This window comes from Rattus norvegicus, chromosome 3, assembly GCF_036323735.1.
Source record: "Rattus norvegicus strain BN/NHsdMcwi chromosome 3, GRCr8, whole genome shotgun sequence".
Lineage (NCBI taxonomy): Eukaryota > Metazoa > Chordata > Mammalia > Rodentia > Muridae > Rattus > Rattus norvegicus.
The window spans coordinates 32,932,956-32,950,876 of record NC_086021.1 but is presented as its reverse complement, the minus strand read 5'-3'; the positions used below and the strand labels follow the sequence as shown (position 1 = coordinate 32,950,876).

At 53.4% G+C, this 17,921-nt stretch overlaps 1 protein-coding gene across 15 annotated transcripts in view; it reads left to right on the top strand.

The window, feature by feature from the left end:
• The first annotated feature begins 1,844 nt into the window (after window positions 1-1,844).
• Window positions 1,845-17,921, top strand: part of Ntng2 (netrin G2) — a 59,177-nt gene continuing 43,100 nt past the window's right edge. The window contains exons 1-3 of one of the 15 annotated variants that reach the window (XM_017591833.3): window positions 1,845-2,364; window positions 6,424-6,489; window positions 6,816-7,502. In XM_017591833.3, coding sequence (XP_017447322.1) covers window positions 7,290-7,502 — 213 coding nt within the window. In that variant the 5' untranslated portion in view covers window positions 1,845-2,364; window positions 6,424-6,489; window positions 6,816-7,289. 15 annotated transcript variants of the gene reach the window in all.

The following is a 17,921-nucleotide window of genomic DNA, read 5'->3' as shown; positions in this document are numbered from 1 at the left end:
CCTACATGGCTGGAATCCTATTCATTCCTGGATGCTTTATTATTCTTTGAAAGGAATGCCTTTTCCTGGAGGCTTCTGTGGAATGCAGCCAGTTCAGGATGGAAAAGCAGGGGCTGCGCTCCTCTTTGCACGCACTCAGGGAAACTGAGGCTAAGGGCAAGGAAGAGTTCTCCCCAAAGGCACACAGCTCGTTAGGTGAGGAGCCAAGAAACTCCATTATCTTATCGCCATGGAGCTGTAATTTCAGTGGCAGAATCTTTGCATGTGTGGGTCACAAGAGCCATCCTGAAACTCACTAGGAGGACCAGTCCAGGGTCCCAATTCATCTGAACCCAGAGCTACAAGCATCCTCCTGCACGCCTTGTTGGCTGAACCCCAGACAGCATCCAGACACTGTGTGATATAACAGCAGGGTACTGCTGGGGATTGAGGGCCCCACGTGGGGGAGACAGCAGGCCAAAGGCCTACAGGGTCATCATTCACCCTGGGCAGAAGTCGCACAGTATGCCCTTCACTGCTGCCTGAGGTGCAGATGCTTACAATCCAAGATTCTGTGGCCTTCCTTCTGAGAGTTTCCTCTAGTTGGAGGCATTGAGGCCAGGATAGGAGCCCGTGTGTGCTGGGGGAAGGGCATCGGCCTGCATCTGCTTTCCTGGACAGCTTGGTGGAGTGGCCCCTCTTTGAAATCTGAGGACATGTTCAAGTTGGTACTCAGAAAAGGAAGGTCTTGTCATTCATACTCGACAGATGAGGAAACTGAGGCTCTGAGAGAACTTGTGTCATACCATGAATAATCCAGCAAGCCAGTGGGGCAACACCCAACTAAGAACCCGAGATCCATCTCTCAAGCCAGAATCTTCCTTGGTTGTGTGACCTTGGCCAAGTTTCTTAAGGTCTCTAAGCTCCAAGTTGGGGTTTTGCTGACAGGGGTTAAGTCACACAGATTGGGGACGAACTAGGGACCAATGCCCACAGGCCGCTTTGCATGTTGCCTGACACGAAAGGTGTCCCATAAATGCTTGCTAGTGTCATCGTCATTATTACCGATGACAACCTTTAATTCTGCTTCTTCTGCTTGCTTTGTCACAAGATTCCAAAGGTGATAACCAACAGAACAACCATCTTTTAAGATTTAGGCTCCCCTAAATGTTGGGAGCAGGGAAGGGTTAAAGAGAATGTAAGCGCTGGCAATGGGGTAGGGTACTGAGGTACAAGAGCCTACCTTGTGACACCCTCTGTGACCTTGGACCAGTCTCTCTCTCTCTCTCTCTCTCTCTCTCTCTCTCTCTCTCTCTCTCTCTCTCTCCCTCCCCCCCTCCCTCCCTCCCTCCCTCTTCCCTCCCCCTCCCTCCCCCTCCCCCTCCAGATCTTTTGTTCTTGATGCATCCAAATAACATCTTTGTAAATACTGCAGCGCGAACCCACCCAAAGGAGGTTAGGAGCACCCTAAAAGACCCACAAAGCGCCCCTGGAAAGACCAGGAAGCAGTCCTACAGCCCCGAACGCAGCCTAGCAGGAAGCCTCCAGGGGGCTGAAGAGAGCACAGGGCTGCCCTAGCGCAGTCAACTCAGTGGCCTCTGCCCGGCCTCTGCTGGAGTCCTCCCACGTGGTCCTCCCAGGCCTGCCCCAGGGAGGCAGAGAGCTCCTTAGCAAAGGCCCTCCTGCCCCCCTACTCTGCGCTCCCTGCAGAGCTGGCTTGGCTTCTCCGTCAAAAGCAGGGCCCATCAGGCTGGAGGCGGCGATGTGTCAGCTGGTATTCAGGCTTTGGTTGTGCGCTCAGAGCGCTCCCCCTCCCCAGCTCCCCAAATCCACCCACCCACCCCTTTACCCACTGCTCAGGGCCTTCTGGGTGGCAGCGCTTCACACAGAAAGAAAGAGACAGAAACCAAGGAGCCAGCAGCCTAGAGCCCTGGCTGTGGGGGGTGGGGGCTGACTCACTTGGCCCCCTCCCTGGTGCCGATGGGGCAGCCCCCACACCCCTGGGCGCTGGCACGGAGTCAGGCCCCACAGTTGGGAAGAAGGGAGATGCAGCTCCGCTGTGCCTGACCCGAGTCCGCTGAGGATGCACCCCAAGCTCAGGGACCGGTTGGTCCTCGGGCCGACAGGCGATGAGTAGGCAGCGACCCCCCACAGCAGGCTCACTCCGGCGGCCGCCTGCTGGGGCCACCCTGGCCGCGGGCCCGCCGGGACAACCCTGTTCGCCGCGCCCCTCCCCGGGCCGAGCTCGTCCCCGGAGCTTCGCAGTATTTCCTTCCTGCACCTTTAAGAAGACCGTTGCTCCGTGGTGGGATGGTGTGTTAAAGCCACACAGAGGAAGTTACGCAGCCCGGATCAGACCGGGAGATAAAAGCCCCGATGGTGACCGTGAGTGATGGCAAGAGGATTTAGCCTCGGCATTAACTTGGAGCGGAGTGCAGGGGGGCGGTGAGGCGCCCCGCCATCTGGCCGGCGCCGCGCTAGGGGGATGCTCAGGCGCCTGGACCAGCCGCGGCGAAGCCCACCCAGACCCGGGGCTGAGTGGGGCGCGCGTGCAGGTTCTCCCCTGGCTGCACAGGGGGCCCCAAAAGTTTGCACTTGTTAGCAGCGACCTCCCAATCGGCCCGGGAGGGCGATGCGAGCGGCGCGGTTGGCCCCCTTCCCTGGCCCGTGTCTCCGGGACGGCTGCGAGCGGGCCCCCCGGCGGCCCGAGGGTTCCCCAGCCCAGATCTGACGGTGACCACCGCAGCGGCGGCCCGGGGCAGGAGTCCCTGGCTCTCAACCCTGCGGCCCCTGCGTCCACCCAGCACCCGCCAGAGGGTGGCGGTCTCCGGCCTCTGGGGGCTCGCTCCGGGAAGCTGCTCCGAGCCCGGGTAAGGCGAGCGGGGAGCGCCCGGGCGGCGGGCGGGGACGGAAGCGCCGCAGTTTCGCCAGGGTGCTTTCATTTTGAAAAGGCTTCAGTGACGGTGCCAGTTCTCCCCGGACCGGGGAGTCACTCCGAGCCTACCAGCCGAGGCTCGGACGCAAAGTTATCTGGTGGCGACTGCTACTAAGGAGGACTGGAGCCGCTGAAGAGGGGTGTGTGTGCGCGCCGGGTGCAGCATCTTTAAGAAGTAGAGTAGCTAGTCTTCTCTCTGGGCTCCCCGCCACCCAGCTGGTCTTTTTCTATCCTGTGCGCCTGTGTGGAGAGGGGATGGGCCGTTGCAATAACGCTGCTTACTCGTGTCTATGAAAAGTAAATTAACCCTTCTCCGCCAGCGCTCCCCTCCCTAATTTAGTCGCCTCCGGGCTCTAAAGGCGCAAGGAGAACTCTTGGCCAGGCCGGTTAGAAACTTCCTTCGGTGCTGTGGAGGGGGTCGGCAGGTGGAGAGGGGACTCCACCACCGTGGAGAGTCGCACTCCAGGGGGAGCAGAGGCAGCGGGAAGGTGGGAAGTGGACCTCTGGATCTCCGGTCCATCCGCTTTGGAGTAAGTTGCAGATCTGGGCTGGGGGTGGCGGCGACAGCGTCTCCGCGGGAGCAGGGCGCCGGGAAAAAGAATGCAAATAATTCCCTAGAGCTTTGCTCGGTGTCTTTTAATTAAGGGAGGCGATGTCAAATGAGGGGGCAGCCTGGATGCTGGCCTGGCCTTTATTAAAGGCGTGATTATTAATTGTGCCAGTGGTTTGCACCGAACTTCGGAGAGGCAAAATGCAGTGGCGGTGTGTGTTCTGTGTGCGGTGCACGCCACTGTCTACTCGCCCCAAGCTCAGCGCGGACTCAGCCAGACTCCTGGGTGTCTGCGGGTCTCAGGCTAGCCCCGCCCGTCCTCGGGGACTTACACGCGGCAACCTCAGCTACACGTCCTCAGAGCTGGGTATTCTGCCCCGCCCCCAAGAGCCCAACTTTTTGGGGCCCTCCCCAGCCGCTGTGAGGGTGACAGGGAGAAACCAGAGTCTGGAGAAAGCTCCCTTCCCAAAACTGGGGACACCGGGACTCCTGAGCCCGAACGTCCACCAAGGCAGCGGTGAGCGTGGGGCAACCCAGGACGGGGTGGGGGTGGGAGGGAAGGTAACCGCCGGCCATGGGGTTCCTCTTTCCTTCCGGATCCTTCCTACCGCCTCCAAAGCAAGTTTCACACACCCTTCTACCCTTTGTCCAGCCTGGGTAGAAGAATTAGCCTCTAGTGGACTGCCCCCCACCCTCCCCATTCCCCCCCACCCCCAGGGACCCTGCGCCCCACAGAGGCAAGTTTCCCACAAGGAGAGCGCACAGCCCGAGACTCCGGCAAGAGCCTGTTGGCAGCCCGGCCAGCTCGTAAAAGCGCTAATTCAATAAGACAGAGAAATCCGAGTTCAGAAATCTTGATAAAATCTAATTTTCGGGTTTTAATACCCAGGCTATCAGACCCCCCCTCCCCGTTCCTGAGGACTCTTAAAAGAAAATAAAGCGCATTGATTCCATTTGTTTCAGAGAGCTGCAGTTTCTTAATAATATCAGGTGAAGATTTATTTTCCAAGGAGAAAACGATCCGCGAGGATGCAACCTCTTACTCGGAATTTCTCCCCTGCCGGCTCCTCGCTCCCTGCTATCCACCTCGTTTTTTTCCGCGGACTCTTGCCTGAGTCCCCCGCCCTTGATTTTCTTTTTGGCAAAAAATCTACTGTAATTTTCGAGTGCCGAGCTCACAGTGCCCCCTCGATGCCAGCAACGCCCAACTGATTGACGGGTTGTAAACACATTTTCCCCTGGCAGATTTTGTTGTTGTTTTCCCCACCCCCATTTTCTAGGGAATGTGTGGTGCTTAAGCCAACAAAATTGCAAAGCAATTAATAGATTTGCAAGTTGCGCCGCTTGCTCCTCGCCGGGCTCCGGCCTCAGGGCCTGGTTGCCTCCCCACCCGGGCCGGAATCCAGCGCTGTCCCAGCCAGGAGCAGCCGCTGGCCCTGCAGATGAAGCCGGCAGCTGGGCCCGCCTTGAGAGCCGCAGCCTGGCGCTCTGGTCGTCCCCAGCCGTCAGGAGCGCCCTACCTGTTAGTGAACAGTCGGGAGCCGGCTGCTGGAAGAATTAATTAGGGGCATGCTGTTTTCTGGGCAGCTCAGAGCTTGGCTGGAAACGTCCAAACCATTGCCGGAGCCCGTGCTACTTTATTTTTACTACATTTTCTCTGGTTGGGAAAAAAAAATAGACGCTTGGTCACGTTCTTTCAGAGAGTTTTCTAGCAAGAAGCGAGCCCGGGGCGGGGTCTAGAGCAGGTTTCTGTTTAAGCAGTCAGAGGAAAGGTGTGAAGTGTGGTCTGACTGAGTTCTCATCCATCTATATTAGGAGTCCTTCATCCCAAGAGGGGGCAGGGGCGGTCTTAACCTAGATGGATGAGGCCCAGTGCAGCCTGCAGCAGAGCACTGGCTGGGGGCTTACCCCTGAGCAAGGAGCTCTCAGCCACCAGGCTGGACCAAAATGTCTCACCCTCCTACTTGTCATTTGAGGGCAGGAATGTTCTGTGTCTGGGTGTCAGTGTTCTGTATAAACACAATTAACTCCTCTGGGACTTTTGGTATACAATGGCTGACAGGGGTTTCCTTCAGGTGAGAGTCAGGTGGCCTTTTGTGAGGTTTGGGAATTGAAATGTAGTATCTGTGAGCATTATAACCAGAATAATTAATAACACAGACTTTATTTATTTATCTATTTATTTACTTCCTTCCTTCCTTATTTTCTACATCCATTGCAGTAACCTTTGCCCTGGTTGGCCAGGGGTTTTGGTGGGGAATCTCATCTGGCCGGGACTCTGATTCCCCCCTGTAGCATCCGCCTGGGAATACACTAGAGTCTGAGAGTCATGTGTTTCTAGACGCAGTACTCCTATTAGCTATATCTATTTTCGCTTTTAAATGATTACTGCTGGCTTAAAATAGATGCTACTCTCCTAAAATGATTGCAAACTGTTGGCCTTGGTCAGAGAGTCTAATAGGACAAAACACTCCATCCCCGTGGAAGCTTACAGCATCCCAGCCTCTCACTGTTAAGTCATTGAACACGGTGCCGGTGACAGGGAGCGGATTGTGGGTGGCCCACACAGAGACCTCCCTATTGGGCTGTAGCAGTAGGAGCATAGTCTGCTCAGTCGGAGGCTCAGGCCTCTGTTAACAACTTGGACATTTTGACTGCTCTAGCCTAGTGTGTTAAAGCAACTGTTAAACATTGTCTCTTGGGGATGTTTTAGAAAGTTCCTGATCCTCGAGAAAGGCCACTTCCACTGAACAAACATCTCTACAGATGATGAGGAGATGCACCACATTTTTAATAGCGTGCCCATCTCTAAACAAGTAACTCAGATATTAATAAGAAAAAAAATAGCCCAGCTTTCTCTGGAGACCGCACTAATGCAACCTATTTTTTGTACACATTTTGCCAGACAGCTTTTGTTCTTCTGTGTCTCTAAGTGCCCCCCCCCTTTAATTTGTTGCAGGTGCTGCTGCTAATGAACACATTCTCTCTCTTCTCTCTTCACGATGAAAGCCAAGCCAGAGCTCAGGTACCTGGATGAAGTGAGAGTTGAAGTCTCTGGAATTTCACAATAAGTGGCCGATGGCTACTAGCCAAGGTCAGCTGGCCCCCGTCAGAGCAGAGGCAAATGGCCTCTCCTGTTAGCATTTTAGTGGCCTTTTAATAGGCCAGTCACACAGTCATTGTCACTTTCAGCCCATATGAAAAGAAATCTTTTTTATTAGTCTGAGAGACCAAGTCCAGTCCCAAAGAGGGGACTGGTTTCCAGCTAACGTGTACACGTCCTGATTTCATGTTACTGGTTTCCAGCTAACGTGTACACGTCCTGATTTCATGTTACTGGTTTCCACGCAGGCTGTTATGCAGGCACGCGGAGCACAGTGCACATTAAGGGCCCTTTAAAGACCTGGATTGATTGGAAGGACAAAAATTAAAAGCAATCTGATCCAGCCCCATGCCGGATCCCTGCGGATTTCCTCCTTATCCCATTTCCATCCACGGTCACAATTTGAGAGTCTGCCCGATTTGATCAGCTTCACCTCCAGGGGAGGTGTAACACCAAGGTTAGGAGGACGCCAAGTTACAGGCAACTTTTTGATCTGCCCATCAGCAGCCTGAGAAACGCTGGCTCTGGATTTTCTGTCTCGGCCATTTGGAGAACGCAAACTCCCCCGTTGGCAAACCAGACCTGCACTGTCGAATCAATGGTACAGCCCAGCCGCCATCGCCTGGTAGATGTGGCATTTCCATGCTGAGGTCCCAAGTGCCCCCTGACCCCACCACCTCTCCAGTGCCCCTCTGGGCCCCACCCATTCGGACTGCGCAGCCATGCTGCACCTGCTGGCCCTCTTCCTGCACTGCCTCCCGCTGGTCTCTGGGGACTATGACATCTGCAAATCCTGGGTGACCACAGATGAGGGCCCCACCTGGGAGTTCTACGCTTGCCAGCCCAAGGTGATGCGCTTGAAGGATTATGTCAAGGTCAAAGTGGAGCCCTCGGGTATCACGTGTGGAGATCCCCCTGAAAGGTTCTGTTCCCATGTAAGTCATCCCACCGCTTCTCTACCACTGAATTGAGGGGTACAGGGACAGACGTGGGGGGGTGGCTAAGCAGAAGCAGAGGCCCTGATACAAGACCACCTCCAAGTCCCATTATGGAAAGATGCCAAAGCCAAGCTACCCTGAGGACCCTGGGGGTTGAGTGACATTTTGTGGGTGGAAGCAGTCTTGGCCAGCTGACCCTGGCATGGTTTCCTGCCAGGATTTGCACAGCAGTCATGGTTCTTTGACTCAAAGCCAGCCCCTCCTCCTATGCAGGAAGTCAGCATTCAGACCAGAGATCTGGGTACTATTTGCAAGGTTACCCTCCAACCTGCATGGGCTCACCCCGCCCCAGTGGTGCACCATCCCAACCCACCCAGTCCAGTCCAGTGCATAAGTAGCATCAGGATCCCAGCCCCCACCAGGCAGCAACCAGGCATTTTGCGGAGGACAATTTCTGGGAGGCTTGGGAGGGTTGTTGAAGGAGGAAGCATGGTGGTGGTGGGGATCAGGCCGTGTAGATAGTGCAGCATCTCGGCTGGTGCTGTCCCCCTAGTCAAGTGCTCAGGCCTTGTCACGTGAGCCCCAAGAAGAAGGAATCTTAGAGCTATCAGGAGCTTCAATGCTTAGGCAATGTTAACAAGGGAATCGCAGCCTTTGACAAGAGCTCGGGATGTGTGGTTGAAAGCCCAAACAGTGTTGTTCTATTGGATTTCCCCCTGGGCTCCACCAGGCTGATTATACCTCAAACAAAGTCAGAATGTTGAAATGGGCTGAAATGCTGAAACAGGTCTCAGACCACTGTCACCATCTCTGGGTTGTGCTCTTGTCAACTGTAGGGTGGGTACAGTAACAGAGTACATTAAGGAGTCAATGGCTCTGTGGATACATGTCCGAGGTCAGACTGGGCGCAGAGAAGGTGTCCCAGATGTTTGCTCCTTCTGGTCATATGGATAAGGGGTAGGGGGCTGTGGGAAAGGCCCTTGGCCAAGGTCACACAGCAGAAAGTGGTGACGCTGCTGAGTTAGGCTTGGCCTGCCGGATGCAGCAGCCTGTCCCTGGCAGAGGCTGGGCAGAGCAGCCAGAGCAGCAGGCAAGAGGGGTCCGATGTCACCCTGCAGGTGGCTGCTGCCTCTGAGTGTCCTTGGGGAAAGCTAGGTTTATTGCACAGTCAACCTGGTGTCCCCAGCCTGAAATGCCTCAGTCCCTTGGGATGGCTTCAGTCACAGTGCAGTGCAGCTAGCTCAGGAAGGTAGATCCCCACTTGGGCTTGTCAATGGTGATGAGGCTGTCACTGTGGGTGGTGGCTGGGCCTGGGCCAGCTTGGAGAAGGGGAGGGAGTGAGGGAAGGAGAAAGAGAGAAGACAGCCTGGGGCTAGGAGCCAAGATTGGATTACGTATGGACATTGTCGAGCATCGAAAGACCACACGCTGGCTCAAGACAGGCGAAGGCCATGAAAGTTAGGGCTGAGGCTGTAGAGAACCCCGTTCTGGGTCCATAGCTCCTGTGGGAACTGCCTTCACCACCCATTTCTCAGGCGGAGTCTCAACATGATTTGTCTTTTAAATATTAATCATTGCCAGGGTTGGGAACAATTCATAGAAACAGCTTCTACTCGAGGGTGTAGGAGCTACAGATGACCACCAGAAGCAAATATGGGGCCCTCTCCTGGTTTCTGACCTTGATATTGGCTGAGCTCTGGGGTCTGGATGGGTGGGAAGTCTAGGAAGAACCCCTCAGCATTTTCCCACTTGCCTGATGGTTGCAAATGTTCCGTGATTACAAGTTTGAAACTAGGGAGAACAGAGTGCCTCAGGGGCAGGTGGAGGGCAGCCCTCAGAAGGTCCTGCGAGGTACACCCCAGTCTAATCCCTTTCTAAAGATTAGAAATATCGTCTAAGTCATGCCAAGGTCAAGGAGCTTAGCAAGCAAGCCAGAAACTCGTCTGTGGCCAGAGCGCATCTCATGCCTACCCACCAGAGTTCATGGCTTCCCTCTCTGAACCTCGGTTTTCTTCCTGTTTCAATAAAGCACGGTAATGTAGGTGTCCCACTGCTGGTGCTGGCAGGGAGACAGCTGGGCCAAACACTAGCGAGCACGAGTGCTTTAATGTGCAGTGGCCGTAATTATCTTACGTCACCATTGTTATTGCTCCCTCGGTGGCTTCCCTGGAGTATATTGCTTCACTCCAGCCTTGACCACATCCCAGTCTGCACTGCTTGTGTACAGGCAGCAGGTGGAAGGTGAACTCTATGCCAGAGCAGGTGTGGCCACCAGAGGGCACCCCGTGGCAGCCAGACCACCCAGTGCCCTCTTAGTTCTCTAAGCTAAGGCCAGCTCACCCCTGCTCTCTGGCAATCCTCCTGCTGATGAATTTGGGCCTGCCTGTCCCACACTGCAGACAGAGCATGAACACCCCTAGACCATAAGACGGGACAAACGGGCCAGGGCGCAGCCCCTTCTCTCCCAGGTTCCTGTCCTTCAGCAAGGCCACTAGAGAACTGAATTGTAAATTCCAGCCTGGTGAGGAAGGGGAGGGGGATAAAAGACAAGATAAATGAATAAATAAAAACCTATTGGCTCTAAACGCGTAAGGAAGATGAATAGGGATGAGCTTTCAGACGAGGGCTCTTGGGCAAGGGCGAAATTTCAATGAGAGCTGCGGGTCACAGAGGGAGTCCCAGGAGGGGAGGGAGGAGGAGGAAGAAAAGGAGGAGGAGAAAGAGGAGGAGGAGGAAAAGGAAGAAGAGGAGGAAAAGGAGGAGGAAGAGGAGGAGGAATCCAGCAGAAAAGGCCCTCTTAACTTTACATAGGGTGGGCAGCTAAGGTTCCTAGACACTCCCCCTCCCCCGCATGAGGCAAGTGAACTGGAACCTGGAGCCTCCTGCCTTCAACCTTCATTCCTTTCTCTATGCCAGGGGACAGAACCCGAGACTTAGGACAACAGGGGTGAAGGAGGAGGGACTGAGTGTGTCCAGACCTCTTGCAGTCTTATTGCCATAGTGTGGACCCTGGACTCCAGCCTCATCTGCCTGAAAGACAGACTCCCAGGCCCTGCCCCAGACAGGCTAAGCTAGACCGTAGCACATGCAGACACAGGCAGGGTCTGGCCTATGGTGGGAAGGCTTATTCTGAAGGCTCAGGAGACCTGCTGTTTTCTTGGGATCTCTGCAGCTTAAGAGGAATGATGCTCACTGCTCAGGAAACAGAGGGGAGAGAGAGGAAACTTGGAGTCCCGAAAGAAAGGTAGTGGGTCAGGCAGAGATCATTTGGGTTGGAGTGCACCAAGACTAGGGTCTGCGTGAGTGAGACAGTGCCTGCTTCTAGGGCACAGACCTATTTTGGTGACAGCTAGAGACCTGGAATCACATCTTAGCACTACTTCTTTGGGCTCTATGGTCTGGAATAAGCCATCCAAACTCTCCATACTGGGCAGTGGATGTGGCTCAGCTGCTGGCGTGCGCAGCATCCACAAAGCTCAAGGGTCAGTTGCTGGCAGGTGCTATGGCAGGAGGGTCGGAAGTTCAAGGCTAGCCTGAGCCGAAGGAGATCCAATCTCAACAGGCAGAGGTGGGGCTGGAGAGATGGCTCAGCAGTTAAGAGCACTGGCTGTGCTTGCAGAGGACCCAGGGTTGATTCTTAGCCCCTGCATCATGGTTGGCAACCATCTGTAACTCCAGTTTCTGATGCTCTCTTCTGGCCTCCAAGGGCACTGCACACATGTGGTACCCAGACATACATGCAGACAAAATACAAAATACCCATGCACATAAAATACTTTTTTGCTTATTTTTCAAGACAGGATTTCTCTGTGTTCCCTTGAATGTCCTAAAACTTGTTCTGTGGACCAGGGTGGTCTGGAACTCACTCTGTAGACCAGGCTATCCTCAGAGAACCACCTGCCTCTGCCTCCCAAATGCTGGGATTAAGTCATGCACCACCACTGTCCAGCGTAACTTTTAACTGAAAGAAAGAAAGCTGGGCTTGGTGGCACGTGCTGTTAATCCCAGCACCAAGAAGGCAGAAGCAGGTGGATCTCAATGAGTTCAAGACCAGGTTATTACATGGTCAATTCCAGATCAGCCAGTATTATAAAGTCAAACCCTTTCTCAAAAGCAAAACAACAAACAAACACCCAAAGACAATTGTCTAGACTTCAGTTTCTCCATCTAACAGCCTGCCTTGCCCACCTCATCCCCTTCCTGAATAAGGAAGCAGGTCTCAAAGCCTGCAGGTGCTCAGTCAGAACTCATCCGCCCGCTAGCCTGTAGCTCCTCTCCATCATCTTGAATTTTCCATGTTGGAATGTGTCAACATCCAACTTGTCTAAGAATCCTCCAGAGATACAACAGTTTGCAGTCTCACACCATTTAAGTTTCAACACAGGATGTAACTTTGAGTCCTCAGAGTGGGGCCAGTAGGAGACCACACCCAGGACACTGTCACTAGCTCAGTGCCTGACACGGGGACTTGCTTCATAGGGTGCCTAACAAGAGTGCCTCCCACCATGCAGTGCATGCATATGCATTTAATCTCAGCACTCAGGAGGCAGAGGCAGGCAGATCTCTATGAGGTCAAGGCCAGCCTGGTCTACAGAGTGAGTTCCAGGACAGCCAAGGCTATACAGAGACCCTGTCTCAAAAAAACAGAACAACAACAACAACAACAGAGTGCCTCCCTCCTGTTTTCCTGCCTAAGAATGGTTTGCTGGACAAACGGACGGATGGGCAAAGGGATGCCGTGGCCCAGGAAGCCTTCCCGGAAGAGGAGGGATGAGTGCTGAGCCTTGAGGAAGACCCAGAGCTATGATCAGGATCTAGGGCAATTGAAAGAACTCACTTGTCCATACCCCTCATGGCTGTGGGGGTGCCCAACTCTCTGCTTAACTGAGTTGCAATGTCTTGGAGTTGCCAGCACCAGCCTTTGGCCTTTTAGGGCAAGAAAAGATCCTGGGAGGGAACTTGTTACACAGAGATGCCTCCTGCTGCCCACAGATGGGACAGGATGGAGCAGTGCTGCCACTGAATGACAGGTCCTGGAGGCCATCGGTGCTTCTGACGTTTCTGGTGGGAAGCATTGGGTCCAGACACCCTGAGGTGATCGACAGAACTTCCCAGTAGTGAGAACACAAAGGATCTAGGAGAGATACCTAGTCAGAGTACCAAGGACTTGGAGAGCCTGAGCCTACCGCCTTTCTGAGCTCAGCTTCCTTTCTGTCCACATCCCGATTTTTATATTTTTATTTGCTTTTTTTTTCTTTTGAGGCAGGGTCCCATAGAGCCAAACTTGGCCTTGCAGTTGCTATGCAGCCGAGGCTGAACTTAGACATCCGATCCTCCCCTCCCACCTCCACCTCACAAGCGTAGGCATGACCCACCACATCCAGTTTATGCCATGCTGGGGATCGAACTCACAGCTTTGTGCATACTAGGTGAGCACTCTATGAACACAGCCAGTCCACAGTTCTTACCCTAGATCTAAGAACTTCTTTTTGAGTATTTACTATGCCTTTAGGTGAGGCAGGCATTTGGTGGACAGACAGCCATGCAGGCTCTCCACTCCATGGGCTTTGAGACTCTGAGTTTCTAGGAATGAGGTGAGGCAAGAGGCCAGCATCAAAGGAATGCAGAGAGAAAGGGGGTGTTTCCATTCTAGAATTAGCTAGCAGAGCAAATGAGATAAACACAGAGACAACAGGCAAAAGATGGCACGTCAGTCAAAGTGCATGACGAAGTTGTAGGGGCAGTGGTCAGAGGTGGAAATTCCGGAAGATTCAAAAGCAGAGGGCAGGAGAAAGTGGGTGGTGGAAAGGAGCAGGCTCCTGCTGTGCCTCTGTAAGGCCTGAGAACAGGGAGCCACACTGCTTACCACTGCACTCTCCAGCCAGTTTCTCCTGATGTGTCTTTTAGGCCAGATGTTAGTTGACTCTCTGTGAAGGATTAGGGGGTGGGTGGGATGGCTGTGTCCCACCCCCACCCCTATCAGCTCTCCAGGTCCCCCCTGTTCCTCTCCTTCTCCAGTTCCTCTCCTTTTCCAGTCAGTCAGGAAAGTTCCCACCTCGGGTCTGCTGTATAGTAAATACTAAGTCAATATGTACTCCCTCCAGACTTAAGAGCAATCGGACATCGTCCAAGGCCAGAGGAACCCTACTCTCTATAAGCACACTGTAATGGAGCCAACCAGTGGCTGGCCGCTGGCTGCTGGCTGCTGGTATCCCTCTGTTCACAAGTCCCTGAGATGTATCGCATCCCTAGCAAGTACTAGTCCCTGATGGAGTCCAAGCCCTGCAGGCACAAGGCTCTCCACCCTGGGCCTCCATCTATCATTCACATCCTGGATTTGATCTCACACAGTGACACATGGTAGGACATGTGGGACATAAGCTGGAGGGCACCGGTAGCAGCTGAGGGCTGGAGCTGCTCCTACACAGTCAGCAGGTTAAATGTGCTCACTTTCCGGCCCACCTAGGCAAGCCTTCCCAAACTATCACCTCTATCACCAGAGCTACCTCTCTGAACTCCATCTTGAAGACACCAGGAGTCAGAGATCTCACTCTTAGCTCTGTCAGTAATCGCTTTCCTGTAGAAGTACCGTGAGGGTATAAGGTCAGGCTGAGGCAGGATATGATGGTGGTGGGAATATATATGATCATTGAAGTCAGCACCTTTGACGGTCCTTGAAGTAGGATTCTGGGAATGCACCCTCCATGTCACGTACTGGCCATCTCCCCTGGCACTATACATATTGTGCTTGTTTTTATACTTGATGTATGAAATCTTTTCACCCTCTCCATAAGATTGCCACACAGATGAGGGAAGGGACATTTAGGTAGGTGGAGACACTTAGCCAAAGTTGCACAACCAAAGCTAGGATCCTTCTCAGAACCTTGCCCACTTGTCTCCCCCAAGCCTTCTTCCGTGCATAGGTCTGAATGGCTGCTGTGACAGTGGGCAGCTGTAAGGAGACCTGGCTCCTAGGAAGGGGCTGAAATTGAACCCCCACTTGATAACCAGATCTAAACCCTGGCAGGGTGTGTGTGTGTGTGTGTGTGTGTGTGTAGAACCACCCCTCCTGCAAGGAAGATTCAGTGTAGTTTGTCATATGTCTCTGGGGACGCTTCAGACCTCCTCAGCCCCCATTGCCTCTCCCTCCCACCGCCAAGTCATCTGTCCACTTGACTGGAATCACTGCCCAGGGAAATAAGTGGAAATTAACCAAGACCCTGTACACCCCTGCCACCAGGCACTCTGACGGTTGCAGGCAAAGGTGAATAGGAGGCTGGGAGAGGCATCTACTGGGGAGGCTGCAGGCTCTTGCAGAGTGCCCTCCCTCTGGGGGATCACAAGCAGCAGGACAGGAAGAAGGGGAGTCAGTGGTGCTGGGGGGAAGGCAAAATGCCTCCCAGTCCTTTACTAACAGTTGTGTGGCTGATCCTATGTTGGGCCAGCTCCTTGGGACAGGTCTGCCCTCTGTAATAGGAGGGCAGCATTTTTACTTTCCCCCAAAGAGGAAGAATAAAGAGGGGATCTGAGTGGATACCCCTGAGGTCCCCTGCACTCCTGACTCCCTCCATCCTATTTACTGGCGGACAGAGAGGAGCACCCTCCTCCATGAACCAAAGATGACCTAGGAGAACCAAAGGCAAAACCCACTCCTGTCTCAGCTCCTGACTTACAGAACCACAGCTGTCTGAGAGCTTGTAGGGCTTTCTGGAACAGGACCCGGGCATGTGTACAAGCATTTGTGTGTGCACATATAAGCACAAGGCTATACACTGTGTGGGCATTTCCCATGTGGGACAGCCAGAGCCTCCTGTGGACCCCAGTGCACAACTCAGTGCACAACCCCATCAATGCAACTCAGGAGGAGGATCCTGCTTGCCTGGGCTTTAACCTCGGGGAAGTCAGGGTGTGTCTTCCTGCTATCTAGCCATTGTGATTCCACACCCTCCATCCCATTAGAGACACATTTATTGAGTGTCTAGTGTTTACATAAACTAGTTCAACTGAATCCACACAAAGAACATGGTAGGATATTTTAAGTATCTTAAATATGAGCAGTTTTAAGTATGAGCCTATTTTAAGTATGAGTAATCTCCAAGTCAGAGAGGTTAAGTCACTTGCCCAAGATCACACAGCTTCTAGCATGCTGAACTGTAGACCTGTGTCTGCCCAGGTTCCGCAACTGATGGGAGACTGATGGGAGTCTCTCTGATTATCTCAGAAGGAAAGGGAGCTGGAGGTAGCTGTCATCTCTCTCTCTCTCTCTCTCTCTCTCTCTCTCTCTCTCTCTCTCACTGTGTGTGTGTGTGTGTGTGTGTGTGTGTGTGTGTGTGTGTGTGTGTGTGTGTGTGTGTGTTGAGCAGAGTCCCCATCCGCCCTGGAGGAAGGAGGCTGAGGAGGGTGATGCTGTGTGTTCCCGCCCACTGCTCTTTGAGCTGAGATGGAGCCTGCTAATCCACTCATTTGATAACTTGCTTGCTCTGCGTCTATTTGGAAGCATGAGCGCTCCCACGCACCAGCTCTAGCAAAAGCGAGGTGGCTTTGCTTAGAGGAACCTGATCTGCCTTTCTGGGGATGGAGTGGTGAAACTATACCCACCAGTGGGCAGTAATGGGCCTAAAAATAGAGGGTGCAGGGAGTGGCGGGGGCGGGGAACGTTCCGGGTCTGACTGGCACTCCTGCCTGCCTGCTCACCTGAACTCCGGAGCACTTAGGATCCTCTCGGCTTGGAGAAAGGTATGGGAATCAGGATGGTGAGGAGACAGAAGGTCCCACTGATGCCACCGCCCGCCTCAAGATGGGAAGTCATCCCACCATCTGAGGTCTGGAGGCAGTAGCCCTGCCCTGGGCACCCTGGAACTTCCTGGATAGTCGTAAGCTGTCCACTGCCAAGGAAAACCCCAAGATTTGTGCTGTGTGGTGGGTGTGGGGATCCCCGGGCTTTCCACTGTGGGGTGGGCAGAGCGTCTGTGCTATCCTTCTGACCAACCATCTCAGCATCCCAAATCCAGCTGCATGCATAGGTCTTTCTTTGACTGGTGTATTAGCTGCTTTTCTTTTTGCTGTGGCAAAAATAGCTGATGAAAGAAACATGTTTGGGATCACATTTTGGGGGTACAGTCATCATGGTTGGGGATTCATAGTGGCGAGAGTGTGAAATGGCTGCTCACTCCACCCCACGGTCAGGAGCACAGAGAGAGGAACACTAATGCTCACGTCACTGGTCCACTCTGCAGCTGGGACCAACGCTCATGGCGTGGTCCGTAAAGAACACGGGTTTCCTTCTTCAGTTAAACCTTCCTGAAAGCAGACATGCTCAGACATGTATCTCCTAGGGGATTTCAAATCCTCTTCAGTCCACGGTGAAGATTAACTCTCACAGCTGTTCAGTTGGTTGGGTGACTAATTGGTCTATTGGTTAGCTGGTTGGTTAGCTGGCTAATTGGTTTGTTGGTCAACTAGTTGGCTAGTTGGTTAATTGTTTCTTGGTTAGCTAGTTGGCTGTTTGGTTAATTGGCTAATTAGTTTATTGTTTAGTTGGTTGGTTGATTAGCTGGTTGGCTGGCTGGTTAGTTGGTTTGTTGGTTGGTTGGCTATCTGGTTGTTTGGTTAGTTGGTTAGTCACACACCCCCAGACTTCTGAACTTAAGACTCGTGAACACTGCTACATAGCCTTTCCTTTTGTCTGATGTCTGAAGCTGCTTCTGCAGAGTGACATTTGAGTGGCTGACAATGGCTGATAAATGCATAGAAGAATAAATCTGTACCTCTGGCCCAACCCTGATCCAAGGCTTCACCTCCACAGCCTGCAGCTGCCTGGGTGCACCCCACCTTGTGGCTCTGCCACATCTCTTAACTCCCCAAAGAGAAGTAGGAAATCACCATGGCCCTCTGCAGCAGCCATTCCAATCTGTTTGGATGCTCCGTCATGCCTAAGACTTTTTTCTGGCTGCTGAGGTCCCCAGAGAGGGGACCCACTGAAGAGGCTCTCGCTCTGCAGCCCTGAGTGCATTTCATGGGCCACACTCTGTCCTGTCTTCTCAGAGCCCCCTGAGCAGGTCGTGAAGCTTGCTCTTAACCAACGATGTCATTCTGTGACACTGTGGTCAAGTGTACAAATAGGCAGCTGGGACAGAGCCAGGGAGGTGTCCTGAAGTCAGGGAAGTGCTGAGGGATGCTCGTTCAGATACTTGCCACTGGGTGGCACCCTGAGATAGAAGTGCCCCAGTCTGAGAGGAGAGGTGGAGAAGCTGGTGGGGTGGCTCAGCCGGCAAAGTACTTGACAAGGAAGCTGAGGACCTGAGTCCTTCCTCACACACCAGTGATCCTGGCTGTGGGGAGGCAGAGATAGGTGGATCCCTGAGGCTCAGTGGCCAGACTTAGGACTCACTGGCAGATGTCCTCTACTATTCGGAA